This window comes from Podarcis raffonei, chromosome 3, assembly GCF_027172205.1.
Source record: "Podarcis raffonei isolate rPodRaf1 chromosome 3, rPodRaf1.pri, whole genome shotgun sequence".
Taxonomy (NCBI): domain Eukaryota; kingdom Metazoa; phylum Chordata; class Lepidosauria; order Squamata; family Lacertidae; genus Podarcis; species Podarcis raffonei.
This window is the reverse complement of record NC_070604.1, coordinates 124,019,818-124,039,284: the sequence shown is the minus strand read 5'-3', so window position 1 is coordinate 124,039,284 and position 19,467 is coordinate 124,019,818. Positions and strand designations below refer to the sequence as shown.

Here is a 19,467-nt window from a genome sequence, read left to right as displayed (position 1 = left end):
CCCCTAAAGCGGCTGGACACCCCCCACCCCTTGGCTGTTCCAAGCAGGAATCTGGTGCTCCCTTCTTTGGGAAAACCTGTTGTGAAACCTCTCTCTCTCTCTCTCTCAAACACAATCGCACACCTCCTCCTTCCGCAGCGCCCATCATGGCGTCTGGTTGCTGCCTGCCTGGGATGGTGTGGGGACAGAGGACAAGCAAGTGGCCTGAGGGCAGACGGGCTCCCTTCAGGGCTTGAGAACTGACTGCCCAGTGAAGAGAGGGTACCTCTGAGCATGTGGCGAGTGCGTTTCCTCGCCACAGTTGAGCAACCCCACCTGGTGTTGGGGCTTGCAGGCTGCCTTTGGTCTGGGGGGTTCTTTCGTTGCGATCCCTGAGTCCTAGCGGGTTGGACTAGATGACCCCTGGGGGACCCTTCTGACTCTATGATTCCACGTCTGGGATATCCGGGGCATTTCTGTTTTCTCTTCCAGGGTGAAGCCTCTCCAAGGCCTGTCAGATGCTGCCTTGTCCCAGCTGCTGGACTCTGCGGAGGAGGTAACAAGGGCCGGTCCTTCTCTTGGGCAGGAGGAGCCTGCTGCTTCAGGGGGCAGGCGGGGGGGTGGCACAGAGGTCCTGGGCCTTGGCACGCCCAGGGCCTCCTTTGCCGCTGTCAAATGCCCAGTAGGATTCAGCTGCTGCTCCATCTGGCTCTGGGAATCAAATGTAGGGTGTGGGGGCAGGAAAATGATATGGCCTGGGTAGCCATGCTCCCCCCTCTGGCCTCTGGTACTGGCCTGGCATGGGAGGTCAGTGCCCTGCTCTGCAGCTTGCCAAAGTTGTGATCTCCAGTACCTAGACGGATGGGCAGTGGGCACACAGACTCCACTTCTACATCCCCTCCCTCTGTACATGCCTGTTTCTTCATTTCATAAAAGAAATAAGGGGATAAAACAACCTCAGAGCGGTTTACAAAAAGATTTTTAAAAATCCAGAAAAATCTACAACAATACTTTAAAATACAAAAAAGTTAAAACACTTAAAGAACAAAAGTTCACAGCAACAGGAGAACAGGGCCTTTTTTGCAGTGGCTCCCCATTTGTGAAATGCTCGCTTGGCACCTTCATGATACAGGCACCAGGCAAAACCGTTCCTCTTCAACCAGGCCTTGGGCTGACTGACATCCGATATGCTTTTTAAAGTGTGTGGGGGACCAGGAGTTATTGATTTGTTCTATTTTTGCTCTTTATTTTGATCTTGCATCTGGGTGGGTTTGTCTAAACAAGAATGTCGGGCGCCAAAAGGAGTACAGTGAAGCCGTCTGTTTAGCGTCAAGGGGCAGGGAGTTCCGGAGGTTCTTATGAAGGTGGGATGGGTATTCCGCGGCACCTGAGGCAGCTCCAGTGCCGCCGATTGAAGCAGCCAAGTGGGGCTCACAAGTGGGTTGAGGCGACCTTGTGGGTAAACTGGTGCCCAGTCGCAGCGTCCCTTTCTCTGCCCCCTCCAGCGCACCTTCGCCCAGGATGAAATGATCATCCAGGAAGGAGACGAGGGCAGGACCTTTTTCTTCATTCTCAGTGGACAGGTGGGTCCCAGTTCATCCTTGCCCCCTCCCCGCTCCATGCCCAGTGTCGCCCCCCACAACTTCACTGACAGCCTTCCACATGTGTGGGGCTGAGGGTGTGCCTCTCCCCCGCCCTCTGCCCCAGCTGGGCTCTTGCATGTGTGCTCTGGCAGGGTCAAGAGTCTCTCTGCATTTCCTGGGCTGGACTGGATGACCCTCGGGGGTCCCTTCCAAAGAGCAGCAGGATAGGCAGGCCTCCTGCAGTGACCTCCAGGGCAGTCCCTGGCCAGCCACACCCATGCCAGGGCCACTGACAGGCGGGGAGACGACTGCCCCCCTCCCCGGCCATGGGGCAGAGGGGAGCTGGGGAGGCCAGCCATGCACCTGCCCAGTCTGCTTCATGCCCTCTTTGGGACCCACAGGTGGAGGTGACAAGGAGCGTGGAGGGGAAAGAGGAGCACATCCGAGTCCTGAAGGCCGGGGACCACTTTGGGGAGCTGTCCCTCATCCGGTAAGCCAGTGGTTTGCAACCCGTGTGCCTTCTTGGCACCCTGGGGGGCCCTGAATGATGGTCAGGGGTGCTGCGGGCAACCCTGGTGAAATATCCTCTGGCCTCTGTGGTAGTGTTCCCAAAGCAAGGAAGGATTGGACTCTGATTAACAGAATACACACGAGGCTTGACCAGCAAGACTCTGGGAGGAGGTGCCAATAATAATCCTCTCCACCCCTCGGCCCAGGTCGTTTTATTCACAAAGAACTTTTTACACAGTGTTCATAAGAATCAATCAGATTTCCTCTGAGCATTTCAAAAACCCCACTGGGCCAAAGTCAGATCAGAAGAAATTATTTTAACTACAAAGAAACTATTTCCTACTTGAGCATGCATATATGTAGTTCAGAGTAAATAAAATAGGAAACAAGGAGGAATGCTTTTAGCAAACCCAGAGGTCATAAACAGGAGAGGCAGAATGGCAATATTTACCATCTCTTTGTGAACTCTCTTCCTGGCCCTTAAGATCTACCTAAAGATTAAACTACCTAAACATCAAACCTACCTTCTATCTTGATGACCCAGGATGCCTGATGCAGCAACTGGCCTGTGTTTTAGAAGGCTTATACGTGCCTGTCAGGTGCAGAGAAAGCAAATAGCAGAGATGCGGAGGCCTGTGGGATTCGATCAGAAATTATTGTCAATGAGTCAAACCCAGTCAACGCCATGCTTTCATTGCTGACACAATGGCTTGCTCCATATTTCATAATTCCTCATAGCAATCCCCCCCGACCCCCACACTCTGGACATTTGCACCCCCACACTCTGCCCCTCTTTCCCTCCCTCCCTCCTCTGATGCCCTCTCGCATCTCTGCCTCCCCAAGACTTGCACGGCTGTTTGTTGCAGCAGCCCTGGCTGCAAGCTCCCCAGGCGAAGGGTGCCTCTGGGGCTGGCCAGGGGGTGCTTCCCAGGTCCCTGTGGGGCAGTGTGAGGAGGCACCTCTCTTTGGGGCAGGGGGGTGCACCTCAGAGACGAGGGATGGTGGCTGCGGCTGCCCAGAGGACTCCCAAGGAGAGAGAACACGCCCCAAGGGAGGGTGTTCGAAAAAGGGTGAGGGATGGCGCAACCCAGGGGTGCCGCAGAAAGAACTTAGTTGGTCAAGGCAGCCGGGGCTCAAAAAGGTTGAAAACTTTTGCAGTAAGTGGTCAAGCAGGGGGGTTGGTGGCCCTCTGTTTTGGAGAGGACCCACCTTCCTGGCAGGCAGTCGTCAATAAAGCCACAGGTAAAGGTAAAGAGACCCCTGACCATTAGGTCCAGTCATGGACGACTCTGGGGTTGCGGCGCTCATCTCGCTTTAGTGGCCGAGGGAGCCGGCGTACAGCTTCCGGGTCATGTGACCAGCAGGACTAAGCCGTTTCTGGCAAACCAGAGCAGCGCACGGAAACGCCGTTTACCTTCCCGCCGGAGCGGTACCTATTGATCTACTTGCACTTTGACGTGCTTTTGAACTGCTAGGTTGGCAGGAGCAGGGACCGAGCAACAGGAGCTCACCCATCGCGGGGATTCGAACCGCCAACCTTCTGATCGGCAAGCCCTAGGCTCTGTGGTTTAACCTACAGCGCCCCCCCCCCAAAAAAATATCCCTGGCGTAGACTTAATTCTTCTGTCTTTTTCTCTCCATGGGAACGGCCTTCTCTGCTTCTTCTCCTCGCTTGCAGCAACATCCGCCGGACAGCCAGCTGCCGGGCCCAGGAGGAGGTCACCTGCATTGCAATTGCCAAGGAGTAAGCCAGGATCCGGTTGAGCCTGTCTGTGGGGAGGAGGGGAGGGGCCGAGGGGGCTGCTTGGGGTCATCCTCACATTTCAGGAGGGTTCCCCATCCATGTGCACCAAAGTGGATGGTCTCACGCCCTGGGGATTCCCTAGGGGGTGCTGGGAGGGAAGGGGGCAGCAGGCGGGCACTGGAGGTTTAAATGAGTACCACGCTTTGCAAAACTGGTATCACGGAGTTGAGTTCATCCATTTTGTCGAGTTAAACTAAGTACTTTTAATTGGGATTTCGATAAATGCGCAATTAATTGTTACTGCTGTGAATTCTGCTGTGCTAGTACCTTCCTTAGTGGGCCGTGCAAACTGCTGTTCTTCTGAATAATGCTTTTTAATAGGGTCGGAGGCACTGGGGATGAGTTTATGGAGCCCCGGGGACGGGGGCTTGAAAGTTTCGGGAGCCTCTGAGCTTATAGCAGTTCTCCAAATGGCGCAGCTCTCAGCTCTTTGCATGGATGGGTGTTTGAAGCCTAGCTCATTCAGAAAACTGAAGGTCAAAGGTCTCTGGACTCCCAAATCAGAGTTTGCCTTCAATCCTGACTGCCAGGAAGGAGCTGAGAACCAGCGCCACCTTTGGCCTTCCTGGGGGCAGGTCTGCACCTGAGCCCTGGTGGGTCTCCAAGTGGGATCTCAAACTGACATCTCCCCTCTCTCCTGCCTTTCCCCACAGGGACTTTCAGGAACTGAGCCCCATGTGCAGCCAAGAGACGTAAGTATTTGGCTCCCCTTTAAAGGGGCTTCCATGTGGAAGGAGTCGCATTCCTGTCCTCCTTCCTCTCTCCGTATCAAGACCACTCCCCACCCAAATCTGGGGTTCCCTGGCCCTGGGTGTGGAGAAGCTGCAGGCAAACACAAGCTGTCTTTGGGGTTCAGCAAGACTTTGCAGGAGGAGATTCTGGCCCCACTTCCTTCCTTCCTTCCTTCCTTCCTTCCTTCCTTCCTTCCTTCCTTCCTTTCTGTCATTCATTCATTTTCTTTATATGCTGAAAATCATGCTCAAAGTGTGATTCAGGAACACAAGGAAACAAGGCAAGAAGCCATTCCTTAATAACACAGCAAAACAACACAATGGCAAATACAATAGCATACGAAAAAACATGTTTCAATACTAGAAATATACCAAGGTTACATAAGCAACATCCAGCATTCAATAGGCAAAATAATAAGGGGGCTTGAGAGACGGAAAGAGGGCTGGCAGGATGTGGCTCCCAGTCCCTCTCCTCCAGCGGGCTCTTGGTCTTGCCTGCATGCTCTTCGTTCTCCCCCCCAAAACGTATTTTATTGTTTTCCCTTATTTATACAAGAAGCAACAATCAATATTCAGCAATCCCATCCACTCCCAGCAGAAGCACCAAATGTCTGTTTGATTGCGTTTAATTTCCAAATCGATGTGGTTTTCAAACAAAGGCCTCGTTCCACAAGTTGCCATGTGTCCTGGGAGGGCCATCGCCATGTTCTGTTGTTCTTGCGGAATCTAATACAACTCTGTCAGGTGGACGGGAATGGGGCTTGGGCTGTTGAACTCCCTCAGGTGGTGGAGGTTGTGGGGTCTGCATTTAGGGTCTTCCGATACCCTGCAAGGGGGTGTTTGGGGCCTCTGACCCCTTTCCGGTTGCCCCGTCCTTCAGGCAGGACCTGGGATGGGGGTTCTTCCTACGGAACTGGGTGGGCTCTGCCTGTGGGGTCCCATCAAGGTCCTTCCTCTTCCTCAATGTCCTTCCAAGGAGCCACGCATGGCTCTCCCCTTCCTCATTTTATCCTCACAACGACCCTGTGAGGGAGGTTAGGCTGAGAGAGGCAGCGACTGGCCCAAGTCGCCCCCAGCGAGCTTCATGGGGATTTGAACCCTGGTTTCTCCCAGCTTCTAGTCTGGCGCTCTGACCGCTACACCACGCTGTCAAGACGAATGGGCTCAGTCCCTTTGGTGAATGTTGCCAAGAGGTAGAGTTGGCTTCAAGTCTCCACCGGAGAACTGCTTAAGTGACCCTCAGTCGGTAGAGCACGAGACTCTTAATCTCAGGGGCGCGGATTTGAGCCCCATTCCTGCATTGCAGGGGGCTGGACTAGATGACCCCCCCACGGTCCCTCCCAACTCTGCAATCCTATGATTCTGTGACCCGCTTTCTGCACTTTGCCTGTGTACTCAATTCACCCCCTTTGGGACAGAGTGGGCTCTTTGGAGCCCTAGAGGAGGACAACTCCCTTGACCCGGGAAGAGGCTGTGGGAAGAGAGTCGCCAATAGTTAGGAAGGGTGGTTTGGGGTGGGGTGGGGCTTCTTCAGCCCTGGGGGTGTTTGTGGGCGCATGTTTGGGAAGAGCTGGGAGGGATGGGAAGGGACCTTTCACTTTGCTGATTTCGCCTTTTCTTCCCCCTCCCCGCAGGGAAACGGCGGTGCAGGAGGCTCCCCCCTTCTCTGAGCCCGGACGGTCAGTGCTCACACTCCTGCGGTTTGGGTGGGGGCATTGGGGCTGATGGGGGCCGCTGTGGTGGTCCAGGGAGCCCAGATGTGGAGAAAGAAAGAAGCCCCCATTTTGGACTAGATTGACCCCTTGGACCCCTTCCAACTCTACCTGACAGCAGCCAGGCCCTTTGCCCTCTGTCCAGGTGGGGAGCGCCAGGGCAGCCTTCCCCCTGCCTGACCACTCTCTCCCTGCGTTCCTGAGCCTGGGCAGGTGCCTCACCTTGCCTGGGTAGTGGCCAGTCCTCTGGGGTTCCCTGTTTTTGAAAGACCCCCTCCACAGAGAGGTGGGATCCCTTGCTGGAGGGAAGCGACAGAGCAGCTGTTTTTCATCCTGACCTCCAGCCAAGCTCGGCATCTGCGGGTCAGGCTGGGCGGACAGACACCTTGAAGCCCTGGAGTGGCATTGCTGCCAGCCGGTGTCAGCACTATTGCGCTCGAGGGACCTGGCTCTGCCGAGCTGTCTCTGCTCCTGTGTCTCTTCTGACTCTGGGGCGCCACTGCAGGGCTGGCGGCAGACGTGGGGAGGGGCTTGGCAAGGGGCCAGCGATGGGCCCACAGCAGGGGCACTGCAACTGCCCTTCCCAGGGTCTGGGCATCAGGGGCATACGCACAGCCTAAAGAAGGCAGCTGTTCCAGCTAGCCATGGTGGCAACGAGAGCGAGGGACCTCATTTCCCACGCAGAAGAGGGACCTGAATCTTCACCCCCCAGGGAGGGAAAGCCTCCAGCAAGATTTCATGGCTGCTGGGCACCCAGTCTCTCTCTCTCTCTCTCTCTCTCTCTCTCTCTCTCTCTCTCCCTCTCCCTCTCTCCAGGGGGTCCTTCCTAGAGGGAGCTCAGAACCCCCTGCAGCTTCAGGACCTCCTCCCTGTTTTCTACGAAGATGGGGATCAGCGAGGGAAGCCAGTCATCTTGGGCACTGGGGGCTTTGGCACCGTGGAGCTGGTAAGGTCTGGGGGAGGAATGCGGGTAAAAGAGTATTGGGCAATGATCAAGAATGAATTGAAAAAAAATGTTTAAAAGTACTGCCCTCCAAAAAACTGAGTCTTTTCTGTTGGGGATAATTCAGACTGAAATTCCCAGGTGTCAAAAAAGGTTGTTTATGTATGCTGCTCCTGCGGCCCGTGTTTTGTTAGCCCAGAAATGGAGAATGGAGTTAGCCCAACTAAAGAAGAATGGCAGCTTAAACTGATGGAATATGTGCAGCTTGCAGGCTTAACATATAGAATAAGAGAACAAGAAGAACATAACGTTCAGAGAAGATTGGAAAACGTTTTTGAATGTACTATATAGGAAATAATATAGCTGAAAAGGTTGACAGCATTAAGATAAATTCAACAGCATAAATAAGTTTTGACGGGTGCAATAATGGAATAGTGAACGGTATAGTTTATGTAAAATATGCAGGGATTTATTATATGTAAAATGAACCACAGAAGAGAAGAAGGGAAGTCACTGATATCTTAAGGATGTAAAAGTGAGTATTCTAAATTGTAAAAGAGAATTATATACAAAGGGCTGGGGGAGGAATGGGCTCACTTGGGACGTGTTCTCCTTCCTCGGAGGGGTTCCAGCAGAGGTTGGGAGGCCATCTGGCCAGTGGTTCTCCAGCTGTGACTCCTGCTTATTGGACTGGATGACCCTCAGGGTCCTTCCGACTCTACAGATCTTTGGTTCTGCTCCTTCCTTTATCCTTCCATCAAATGCCCGTCCTGGGCAATGCCACCTTCAGTGCCCTGCTGGGGTCTGGCTGTAGCACCACCAGGGTGGGGACAAGAGAAAGAACCTAAGAAGGGCTTGATGGATCCAGCCAGGGGCCCATCTGGTCCAGCACCCTGTTCTCTCAGGGGCCGACCAGACACCTGCCAGCTGGACCTGGGTGCAAGAGCTGCTCTGCCCTCCTGGGGTTTCCAGCAACTGGGATTCAGAAGCATGGCTCCCTCCTGGCTACTGGCCATCGATAGCCTTCTCTTCCTCTATGAATTTATCCCATCCTCCTCCCAAGCCATCCAGGTTGCTGGTCCTCCCTGCCTCCTGCAGCGGGGAGTTCTCTAGATCGACATGTGAAGAAGGACTTCCTTTCATCTATCCTGAATCTTCCAACAAGGCTTGAAGAATCCTAGAATTTTTTGATAATTTATGACGGTCGGAGACCAGCTTATAAAACACACTTGGGGGTACAATCCCAGAAGGAAAGCAAACATTTAAAACAATGTACAACAATAAATTTACAATTTATAAATGCAATAAGCATATAGACACTTAAAACTTTAAGATAAGTTACCGCAGAGAGATGAACCAGAGTCACCCATGGAACCGAGTTTTGGGATTTTCTGAACAAACTAGTTTGGGTCAGGGGATGGTCTGTGCCTGCACAGAATCTGGCGACCATCCGGGTCGTCTTCTGATCTTTGCCTAACAGGAAAAGGTCAATTTTTTGCTTTTCTGGGAGGTCAGCGAGCCTCACCAGCAGGGGATCTATGGGATCCTCGAATTGTAACGTTCTAGATGACCCCACGAGGGCAATCTGGTCCAATGCAGGAATCTTTTGCCCTCCGTGGGGCTTGAACCCTGGATTTAAGAGTCTCGCGCTCTGCCGACGGAGCTTTCTCGGCCTGCGCTGTGCCAGTGGCCCCCCACTTCTCCCTCTCTCCCCTCCCTGCCTACCTCGCAGGTCCGTCGTGTGGAGGAGGGCCAGGAGCTCTTCTTCGCCCTCAAGCGCCTGCGGAAGGACCACGTGGTGCAGAAGCGGCAGCAGGAGCACGTCCTGATGGAGAAGAAGGTCCTCCGGCAGAGCCGCTGCCCCTTCATCGTCAGGTCTGGCGCCTTCCTCTTCCTCTTCCCACTCCCCATCTCCAGTGTGGGGCAAGGGGTGGGGGTCTGGGGCCCGGAGTCCACAGAGATGGACGTCAGGCAATCCCTGCAGCGGCAGCAGTCCAGCCTCCTGTTCTCGCAGTGGCCAAATACCCCTAAGGACCTTGGGATCCAGGTAGACTGTCCCTGGAGCTGGAGGTTCCACAGGAACATAGGAAGGGCCTGGCTGCTGGATCAGGCCCAAGGAGGTCCTCCCATCAAATGACGTCAAGGAGATGAACAACTGTACAACTTTTAGGAGGCAGCCCTGTCTAGGGAAGCTGTTGCTGTTTTATTGTGTTTTATATCTGCCGGTTCCTGGGGCAGCACTAGAATTTTCACAGCTGACTCCTCAACCCTTTTTTACTGTGCTTTGCTTTCTTCAAGCTGGGCTTTGTTTAAAACTTGCCATTTAGGTTTCCAAACCCTTTTTGTAAATTCAGTATTTGTACTTTTGAGTCCTCAATCCTTTATTACTGCGCTTTGCTTTACCTAGGCTGAGCTAGAATTATAATACTTCAGAATTTTAGGGGGGTTCTACCCTTTTTTTGAATTTTTGTCATTTAAAGTTTATGATTTCTCTATTTCCTTCTGAGGAAACTGAATAGTTCAGTGGAACGAGGTTTGTAGCCGGCATCCCGTTAAGGCTTTGTTCAATTTTAGGTTTTTCTAATTTTTTCCCTAAGCTTTTTGATTTTTCTTCTTATTTAGTTTATTTCCACAAAATAATATTTCTAGTCGATTACTTCTCGTTTCATGGTATTTCATTTGTTTTGTGCAATATCTCAGTTCCGCGTCTGTCTTTTTTCTATTGTTCTCTCCCCTGCAGGCTCTTTGCCACCTTCCGGGACAGCCGCCACGTCTACCTGCTGCTGGAGTTCTGCCAGGGGGGCGAGTTGTGGGCCAAGCTGCGCGAGGCGTAAGTGGGGGTGGAGGGAGGGGTGGGGATGTGGGGCAGGCTGTGCCAACAGGCGGGTGGGGGCTGTGACCCGGAAAGGAGGCTGCTTGGGACACATCATAGAATGGAACCATAGATGGCAGAAGGGGGTCCTGGCCACTAGAAGCCCCGCCCCCAGGGGAGAAGGCCAGGCCCCCCAAGCCCAAGCTGTCCCCATTGGCAGGAGGGGCCCTGGGGGTGCATTACAGTCCTGGATTTAACCCTGGGAGTTTCTTGCAGGGGTTTGGGGAGGAGAGCAAAGCACCCTTGCAGGGAGTCCTGGTGGCCCCAATAATGAAGCTAAGGGTTATTAACCTCTCCTGATTGTGGGAACGTTCAGGGTGGCAGGAGAGGATATATTCTTTATTTATATCCTTCCAAACCTGTGCTAGCAAGTTTCTTTATGTAGCAGAGTTACATTCCCCTTTTTACATGCACAGCAGATAGCTGGTTGCAGGCTCCTGTGAGCCTCTCACTAGTATACAGTCTGCCTCAGATTGAACTGTATGTTCCGGGTAAGTTCCCTTTGACTCCCTCTTAAAAGAATAAAGACGCCACAATCTTATTCGTAAGCAATAAAAAGATAGTTTACTCACAATCAGGCAGAGCAGTCTGATCCCTGAAGGCAGCCTTTAGGCTTAAAGTTAGAAACGTATAAAAACAGGTTTACCCCATAAGGGAGATGATCTGAGGGACTGCTTGGCTGGCAGCCAGCAGTTCATCCGACGAAAGGAAGATGGAAAAGAAGGAAAAGAGTGAGAGTGCTGTGTGACTTGTCCTTTTGTTACCTGGACAGGTTAGGTCACGCCCACCTTCAATAATAATAATAATAATAATAATAATAATAATAATAATTTATTATTTATACCCCGCCCATCTGGTTGGGCTTCCCCAGCCACTCTGGGCAGCTTCCAACCAAATATTAAAATACCGTAATACATCAAACATTAAAACCTTCCCTAAACAGGGCTGCCTTCAGATGTCTTCTAAAAGTTTGGTAGTTATTTTTCTCTTTGACATCTGATGAGAGGCATTCCACAGGGCTGGTGCCACCACCAAGAAGGCCCTCTGCCTGGTTCCCTGTAACTTGGCTTCTCACAGGAAGGGAACCGCCAGAAGGCCCTCGGAGCTGGACCTCAGTGTCCGGGCAGAGCAATGGGGGTGGAGACGCTCCTTCAGGTCTACTGGGCCAAGGCCGTTTAGGGCTTTAAAGGTCGGCACCAACATGCAAAGGAAGGATGATCCAGCCAGGAGGAAGAGGAAGTTTTGACTGGCTGGACCAAACATTCCTTCGCATGTCCACTCTAGGAAAACAAGGAATGTTGTACTTGACTGCTCCCAGTGAATTACATCCCACACTGATCATGCCTGATCCTAAGAACCGACCTTCCACCATTGGAGACCCTTTGCATTTCAGGGGGTTGGCATAGATGACCTTTGGGTACCTCCCATCTCTACAATTCTACGAGACTCTGAGTCCCTCCAGTTCAGTATCTGCAGCAGCTTCACTCCGAGATCCTTTCCCAGCCCTGCCTGCAGCTGCAGGAGACTGAGCCGCAGGCAGACCTTCTGCATGCTAAAGCAGCTGTCCTGTCGCTGGCCTATTCAGCTAAAGGCAAAGCAAGATTCTAGTCCTCCTCGTTCTGAATTAAAGGGTTGGTTTAAGCAGGAACAAGAAAGCTGCTTTACTCCAAGTCCACCAAGCTCAGTATTGCCTTCACGGTCTGGCAGCAATGGTCTTCCTGGGACCCCAGCCTGCCCAGGGCCTCTGGGGACGGAGCCTGAGGCCTTCTGCATGTCAAGCAGCTGTCCTGCCTCTGAGCGTGGCTCCGCCTCCTCTCGCCCCTCCAGCCGCTGCTTCTCGGAGCCGGTGGCCGTCTTCTGCTCCGCCTGCGTGGTCGAGGCCCTGGACTACCTGCATGCCCAGGGGGTTGTGTATCGCGACCTGAAGCCAGAGAACTTGATGCTGGACGCCAAGGGCTACGTCAAGCTGGTAACAGAGAGGGGGGGCGGGGAGGGCGACCCAGAGGGGTTTCTGGACAGGTGGGTGGGGGCAGCCACCCCACCTCAGAACAAGCCCCCCCCAACCCCTGACCTCTGAGGGTGGAGGGATGGGCCATTGGCGGTGGCAAAGGGGAGCACACTCTGCATGTGCTCAGAGGTGCTTTTCACCAGTCAAACATTCCATGTGAAATAATGAAGCTCTGCAGGAAGAAAATGCCCTCTAGATCAGTGACTCCCAAACTTTTCACTTGGCTCCAGTGCCCCCTCCCCTATAAAAAGTGTTATATGTGCTTTAGTTGAGATTCCTGTATTGCAAGGGGTTGGTCTAGAAGAACTTTGGAGGTCCCTTTCAACTCTATGATTCAGAATAGTGGGTTTGCATGACCCATTAAGGAAAATAAGAGCACAGCAAAATTCAAAACCGTAACAATGAATCCCACCTTTATTCAAAAATCCAATTAAAACCATTTAGTTTAACTGATCATCTTGATCCAGCGATACCAGCTTTTCCAATGCCTGATAGTCATTTACACCTGCCGCAGCCCCCTGCCCCCTTTTCGGTCCCCACAGGTAACGCCGCCACCCTCCATGGGGCAGAGCACCCGCTTGGGAAGTGCGACACTGATGCCAGCAGGGAGAAAGGGCAGGGACAGCGATGCCCAACTTGCTTGGCAATGGAAGGGTGGTGGCATTAGCCACAGTTAATGGTCGCTGTGTCCTCCTTACCTGTGGGAAGCGGTGAGGTCAAATGTGGCACCTCCATTCATGTATGCAAATCTGACCTCACAGCTTGCCATTTTCTCCCCTACACCTGTGCGTGGACACACCTGTCAGTTGAGGATAAACCCTTCCTGCGTCTGGCCGAGTGGGCAGCTTCAGCTCCAATAAAATTGGTTTTGACATTACCCAGTAACAGTGCATCCTTCTGCACATTTATTTGGAAATAAGTCCAACCGTCTTCAAGTAAGAGGTCCTGTAGCCTTATTAGACTTTACCGATTGGTGGGCTCTGCGTTGCTCCCGGACGGGAGGAAGGAAGTCAAATGACACCGAGGTTTGGTTCAGGGAAAGAGTTCTTTATTTCTGCTCTCCAGATAGCAGAAGACACTTGTGTGGTCAGTGCACAGCAAGTCCAAAGAAATGAGAAGTTTCATGCAGTATATATATCCTCCAGGCACCCTCTCCCTCCTACCCCAGGAATCCAACCACGTCAGCCTATGTACGCAGGTTGACATCACATATGTTCCTGCTCTGGTATTCTTAACCATAAAAGGATATTCCTTCCTGTACTTCTGACCATAAAAGGATCTTCCTGTTCCTACTCTTATCTTGGAGCAAGAGGTCACCATCTCCAAGAACACACTCTGGCGCTGTTCCCAGACTGGGTCTGTGCGTCTTTGTGGTCAGGACGTAAGATAAGGCACTGATGTGTCTTCTCTGTTCTACTGGTACAGTCAAGGCCATCCCTGCCGTCACAAACTGATAAAGGAGAGGGCTCTGAGCACTTGTTTATACAGCTGGGTTTTGGCTCAAGAGCTCAAGTTTATGCATTTTAGGAATGCTAAGAAGAAAAGGGGGGGTTCGAGTCAGTTTTAAACTGACTGCACAGAAACCCATTCCTTCAGTCCGGGCGGCGACGGGGTGTGTGTGTCAGCATAACTCTCTCTCTGTGCATTATTGGTGTCCCATTGGGGCCCCTCGTCGGCCACTGAGAGAAAGGATCGTTGGCATGATCCATCAGGACAACTACTGCGATAGCAGAACCTCCATACCCAGGTGCAGTCTACCTCTGAATACCAGACAGTGGGGGCACAACAGGAGAGTGCTTGCGGGTTTCCCCTTGGGGCATCTGGTCAGCAACTGTGAGAACAGGATGCTGGACTCCTGGGCCTGATCCAGCCGCTTTCTTCTTCACCCCGTTTCTCTGCAGGTGGACTTTGGCTTTGCCAAGGCGCTGAGGCGGGGGGAGAAGACCTACTCCTTCTGCGGGACCCCCGAGTACCTGGCTCCTGAGATCCTCCGCCACGAGGGGCACGACTTTGCCGTGGACTTTTGGACCCTGGGCGTGCTCATCTTTGAGATGCTTGTCGGGCGGTGAGACATGGAACCCCCCCCCCATATGCACAAGATTATGGGGGGTCCCCTTGTGCTGTGTTCTCCTCACTACCTCCAGCAGCTGTGGGGCGGGGCAGTGGGGAGAAAACACAGGAAGGACAAAGCTGGAGCCCAGCAGGGGAAGGGGCTACAGTGCTGCAGGGGGGGCACCCCAGATTGCCTCAAGGAAGGCCATAGCACCCTCTCGCTCAGCTCCTTCTAGTTGGTGCAGAGGGATCTCTTGTGGTTTGGGGGAGGGATGGGAGCCAGCTGCGAGGAAGGAGAAACCTTGGGTGGTCAGGGAGTGGCTTTGGGGACCACAGAGGTGCTCAGCATCACCTCCTGGCTTTTTGGTGCATCAACATATTCAGGGCTGACCCCCCCCCCATGGGGCAGGCTGAGGCAGCCACTGCAGGTGGGGAACCCCAAGAGGCAGCAACCCCAAGGGCAGCCCCACTGCGATAACAGCTCCTGGCGAGAGGCTGCAGAAGTCTTGCTCCATCTTGTGCGCTCCGTAGGATCTTGCCAAAACCTCACAAGATCTCCTTGAAATCTTGTGAGATCTCGCTAGAACCCACCCGCTTCAGTTTTGACCAGGGGTCAGCAAACTTTTTCAGCAGGGGGCCGGTCCACTGTCCCTCAGACCTTGTGGGGGGCCAGACTATCTTTTTTGGGGAAAAGTAATGAACGAATTCCTATGGCCCACAAATAACCCAGAGATGCATTTTAAATAAAAGGACACATTCTACTTATGTAAAAACATGCTGATTCCCAGACTGTCCGTGGGCCGGATTGAGAAGGTGATTGGGCCGGATCCAGCCCCCAGGCCTTAGTTTGCCTACCCATGGGCTGGACCAAAACAGTGAAATGGGGCAGGCCAGCCCTGTACATACACAGAGAGGCAACCTAGATAGGAAGAAATGTGAAAACAGGGATTTGGAGAATCTCCTTCTGAGAACTGTATTAACGATGAGCTGAGAAAGTTTGCAAAGGACAAACTCTTAGCCTTGAGCTAGAGAGAAACGAGACACGATGTTCTTCTCTCAGAACCAGGCACCCAGCTCTGTCTTCCTCCTCTGGGAAGGCGACTTAATTTCTCTGCATGTGTGAAGCGCAGAGAAGGTGAGAGAATGCCTGCCTCACTGTGGCTCGGAGACCCCTGGACAGGGTGGAGAAAGGGGGTGCGGTGGGGGCAGTCCGCCCTGGGTGTCACCACAGAGGGGGCTGACAGAATGCTGGGTACCACTCACCGCGGCGCAGGCCACGCATCTCTCCTGGGAGAGACGCAGTGGTTGTGGTGCTTGCAGGCTCCGCACTCCCCAAACGGTCCGCCCGCTGCCTCCCCCTTAGCTGGAGGGCAGCTGACTGGAAGGGGTCAGGCAGACTCCTTGGAGGCCCCACGGAGCGTCCTGCACCGGCTTGCTCCGCCGCTGCCCCTGATCTCTGCTTTTAGGGGTTCCCAGAGGCTGCTGCCCAAGTAAAAGCCCCCTTAGATTCTGCAACGGTGTAGTTGATAGAAGAAAATTCACGCCGGCTTCCCCCGTCTCCCCAACCCCAAGGCCCCCCTTCCACAGCGCTGAGCCTCAGAAAATCTACAGCAAGATCATGGACGGCATCTTCTCCTTCCCGGTGTTTGTGAGCGAGTCTGCCTGCTCCCTCGTGGCCAAGCTGTGCAGGTGCGTCTCCCCACCAGCTTCAGGGGGGCCTCCCCTCTTAGCGCATGGAAAGTGCATGCGCCATGCGCAAAGGAATGAAGCTGAACCTCCTCTTCTTCTCCCCTCCCGGTCTTTATGGCAGGCGCCGGCCAGGGCAGCGCCTGGGCAATACCAGCAGCGGCATCCGTGGCATCCGTAAGCACAGGTGAGTCCACAGGGCAGAAGCTGCAGTGCCTGTCTCCGCCAGCAGGAGGCGCAGGAGAGGCCGAGGGTTTCTCTTCCCGCCTTTGGCCTTCCTGCACCTGGCGCCTTCCAGCTGTTTTGAACTACAACTCCCATCAGCCCCAGCCAGCACCAGGGCGAGGGGCGGGGACATAGGAAGCTGTGATTATGGCACATTTGGAAGCCATAGGATGAATCAAAACTGACTGTTCTTGAAATAAAAATTGTCCAGGTAAAAAATATGGTTCAAAAGCTTGACTAACAGAACTCACAGCAAAACAAACTTAAATTGATAACGTTACATCCGGATAGTTGCATAATATCGTGTGCTGATCCTAGCACAGATAGAACATCTTAGAAATATGAAATATCTCCCTCCAGAGCTGAAATCAAAGCTCCGCCTCTCCAAACCCAGTTTGCATTAGCCAGAGGCTGTGTGCCTAAACAGAGAGGATCCTTAGCTGCTTTCAGAACGAAGACCAACACACCCAAAAGGGAGACTTGTAACTGAATACTTCATGTGACCTAAGTTAAACACCTCCTGAGAGCTAGCAGAGACACATTGTCACCTGATGATTAACTTGTTAGACACTCTGAGAGGTTTAGTTCAGCTCCATGGAACTTTCCATACCATGCTATGCTTTTAGCAGTACAGTGGTACCTTGCTTCTCAAACTTAATCCATTCCAGGAGTCCGTTCGACTCCCAAAACCATTCAAAAACCAAGACGCGGCTTCTGATTGGCTGTAGGAACTTGCTGCACTCAATTGGAAGCTGCAGAAGCCGCGTCAGATGTTTGGCTTCCGAAAAAGTTCACAAACCGGAACACTCACTTTTGCGGCGTTCGGGAGTCGATTTGTTCGGGAGGCAAGCCGTTTGACTACCAAGGTACCACCGTAAACATACAGAGTTATTTTTCCATTTCAATGAACAATTAAACAATTACAGTCATACCTCGGTTTACAGATGCTTCAGGTTGAGTTTTTTTGGGTTACGGACCCACCAAAACCTGGACGTACTGGAAGGGGTTACTTCCAGGTTTTAGCAGAAGCGCTAAATCGTGCTTTGTGCATGCGCAGTAGTGCCGAATTGCAACCTGCACCACTGTGGGTTGCGAACGCTGTGGGTTGCGAATGTGCATCCCGTACGGATCATGTTCGCGACCCAAGCGTCCACTGTATACTTAACAGACCATTTGTCCAGTTTTGACTGTGTTGGGTGAAGAAGGATTTTCATTGATCTGAATCTTCCACCCGGCTGACCCTTGCCCTGCCTTCCCTCCGCAGGTGGTTCAGCTCCCTCTCCTGGAAAAAGCTGGCGCTGCGTCAGATCGAGGCCCCCACCACCGTTCTGCTCAAGCAGGTATTGGGTGGGAGCGAGGGGCTCATTTGGGGCAGCAAGGACTCCCCTCCAGCTTCCGTCCACCCTCACAACTGCCTCCTTTTCCCCCTCCTCCTCCAGGGCTCCCCCTACGTCAACTTCAAGCGCTTCTCGGTCTCCCGGCAGCAGCAGCCCGAAGAGGAGTTTTCTGGCTGGGACGAAGACTTCTAAGCTCCTGGAACCGCTGAGGGGGGAGGGCAGGAAGACCCTTCCTCTGACCCCACAGACTGGAGCCGCAGCTGAGAGGGAGCCCCCGCAGCCTCTCTCTCCCCTCGAAATGCTTTTCAGCAGGGGCCCCCCAGCCTGGGTGTCCTCAGCCCCCTGCCCCCAGTGCTTGGCCAAGGCTCTCGTGTGCCCCTTCCTCTCCCCCCACAACTGCCTTGTCTGGGAGCTGATGGCTGCAGTGGGCAGAGTCACTGTGAAAGGGGGAAACCTCCAATCTGCCTTGTCTCGTCCTGCTCAATGTGGAAAATAAAATTAGTTCAGGGAACAGTCTGGCCCCTGCCTCCTCCTCTGCGATTTGGGCATGCGGGGGGGGGCTGCTGCTGCTGGTCTGTATTCTGTCTCCCCCAGCTCACCAGGTGCAACAACATTTGGAATACACTGTGTGCCGTTCTGGTCACCTCACCTCAGACAGGAGCATAGCTGTCAAGTGTCCCTTATTTGGCGGGACAGTCCTGCTGCTGTCCCTCATTGATGAGGCTTCGTTTGGCTGCTGGCTGGGCTTTCTGCCTTTGGCTCGGAGGGGCTCAGAAGTCGAACATACCTGTGCCCAGAAAATCCCTTATTTTGGCTGCTGATCCCTTATTTTCAAGGCTGCTGGTCCCTTATTTTCAAATCTGTAAGTTGACAGCTATGAACAGGAGATTGTAGATTTGGAAAAGGTTCAAAGTGACTGAGGGGACAGAGCAAAAGCTGCAGCTTTTGGGACTTTTTGGTTTAGAGAAAAGGCCAGGAAGTAGCTACAGAAATGTTTTTTCTTCCACTCTCATAATGCTGGAACTTGGATATTGAGTGAAGCTGAAGGCGGGGAGATTCAGGAGAGATATAAGGAAGCCCTTCGTCACACAGCACAGAGTTAAGCTGGGGAACTCCCTGCCACAGGAGGCAGTGATGGCCACCAAGCTGGATGGTTTTAAAAGAGAATGAGACCAATTCAAGGCCCTCCACAGTCAGAGTCAGCAAGAGAGAGCTCCCGTGTTTGAATCCTGCTTGCTGGTTTCCCACAAAGGGCATCTGGCTGGCACTGTGAGAAGAGGGTGCCAGACTAGATGAGCCACTGGCCTGATCCAGCTAAAGGCTCTTCTTATGTTCTTGCATTCTCCACCTAAGGCAGGGGCCTTCCAGATGTTGCTGGACTCCATCTCCCAGCAGTCTCTGCAGCCAGCAGACCAGTGATTAGGGCTGATGGGAATTGGAGCCCAGCAATACCACAGGGGCACCAGCAGGCCCCTACCCCAGGTGTGTCTCTCCCCACCACCCCAGATTTACAGAAACTGACCCTTTTTCTGGTTTGATCCCAGATTGTCCCATTTTCCCTTTGTTGTTGTTGTTGAGTCGTTTTGTCGTGTCCGCCTCTTCATGACCCCCTGGACCAGAGCACGCCAGGCACTCCTGTCTTCCACTGCCTCCCGCGGTTTGGTCAAACTCATGTTCGTAGCTTCGAGAACACTGTCCCACCATCTCGTCCTCTGTTTTCCCCTTCTCCTTGCGCCCTCCATCTTTCCCAACATCAGGGTCTTTTCCAGGGAGTCTTCTCTTCTCATGAGGTGGCCAAAGTCTTGCAGCCTCAGTTTCAGTCCTTCCAGTGAGCACTCAGGGCTGTGTTCCTTAAGAATGGATGCGTTTGATCTTCTTGCAGTCCATGGGACTCTCAAGAGTCTCCTCCAGCACCAGAATTCAAAAGCATCCATTCTTGATGGTCCAGCTCTCACTTCCATACATCACTACTGGGAAAACCAGAGCTTTAACTATACGGACCTTTGTTGGCAAGGTGATGTCTCT

The 19,467-nt window shown here is 53.0% G+C and overlaps 1 protein-coding gene across 3 annotated transcripts in view; it reads left to right on the top strand.

Moving 5' to 3' along the window:
- Nucleotides 1-17,953, top strand: part of LOC128411526 (cGMP-dependent protein kinase 1-like) — a 35,668-nt gene extending 17,715 nt beyond the window's left edge. For all 3 annotated transcript variants that reach the window (XM_053383911.1, XM_053383910.1, XM_053383909.1), the window contains exons 7-21: nt 472-535; nt 1,485-1,562; nt 1,964-2,052; nt 3,751-3,816; nt 4,530-4,568; nt 6,242-6,286; nt 7,136-7,265; nt 8,995-9,137; nt 10,003-10,092; nt 11,962-12,103; nt 14,044-14,207; nt 15,767-15,883; nt 16,005-16,067; nt 17,370-17,445; nt 17,545-17,953. In XM_053383911.1, coding sequence (XP_053239886.1) covers nt 472-535; nt 1,485-1,562; nt 1,964-2,052; nt 3,751-3,816; nt 4,530-4,568; nt 6,242-6,286; nt 7,136-7,265; nt 8,995-9,137; nt 10,003-10,092; nt 11,962-12,103; nt 14,044-14,207; nt 15,767-15,883; nt 16,005-16,067; nt 17,370-17,445; nt 17,545-17,634 — 1,396 coding nt within the window. In that variant the 3' untranslated portion in view covers nt 17,635-17,953. The remainder of the gene's footprint in view (nt 1-471; nt 536-1,484; nt 1,563-1,963; nt 2,053-3,750; nt 3,817-4,529; nt 4,569-6,241; nt 6,287-7,135; nt 7,266-8,994; nt 9,138-10,002; nt 10,093-11,961; nt 12,104-14,043; nt 14,208-15,766; nt 15,884-16,004; nt 16,068-17,369; nt 17,446-17,544) is intronic.
- Nucleotides 17,954-19,467: the final 1,514 nt, after the last annotated feature.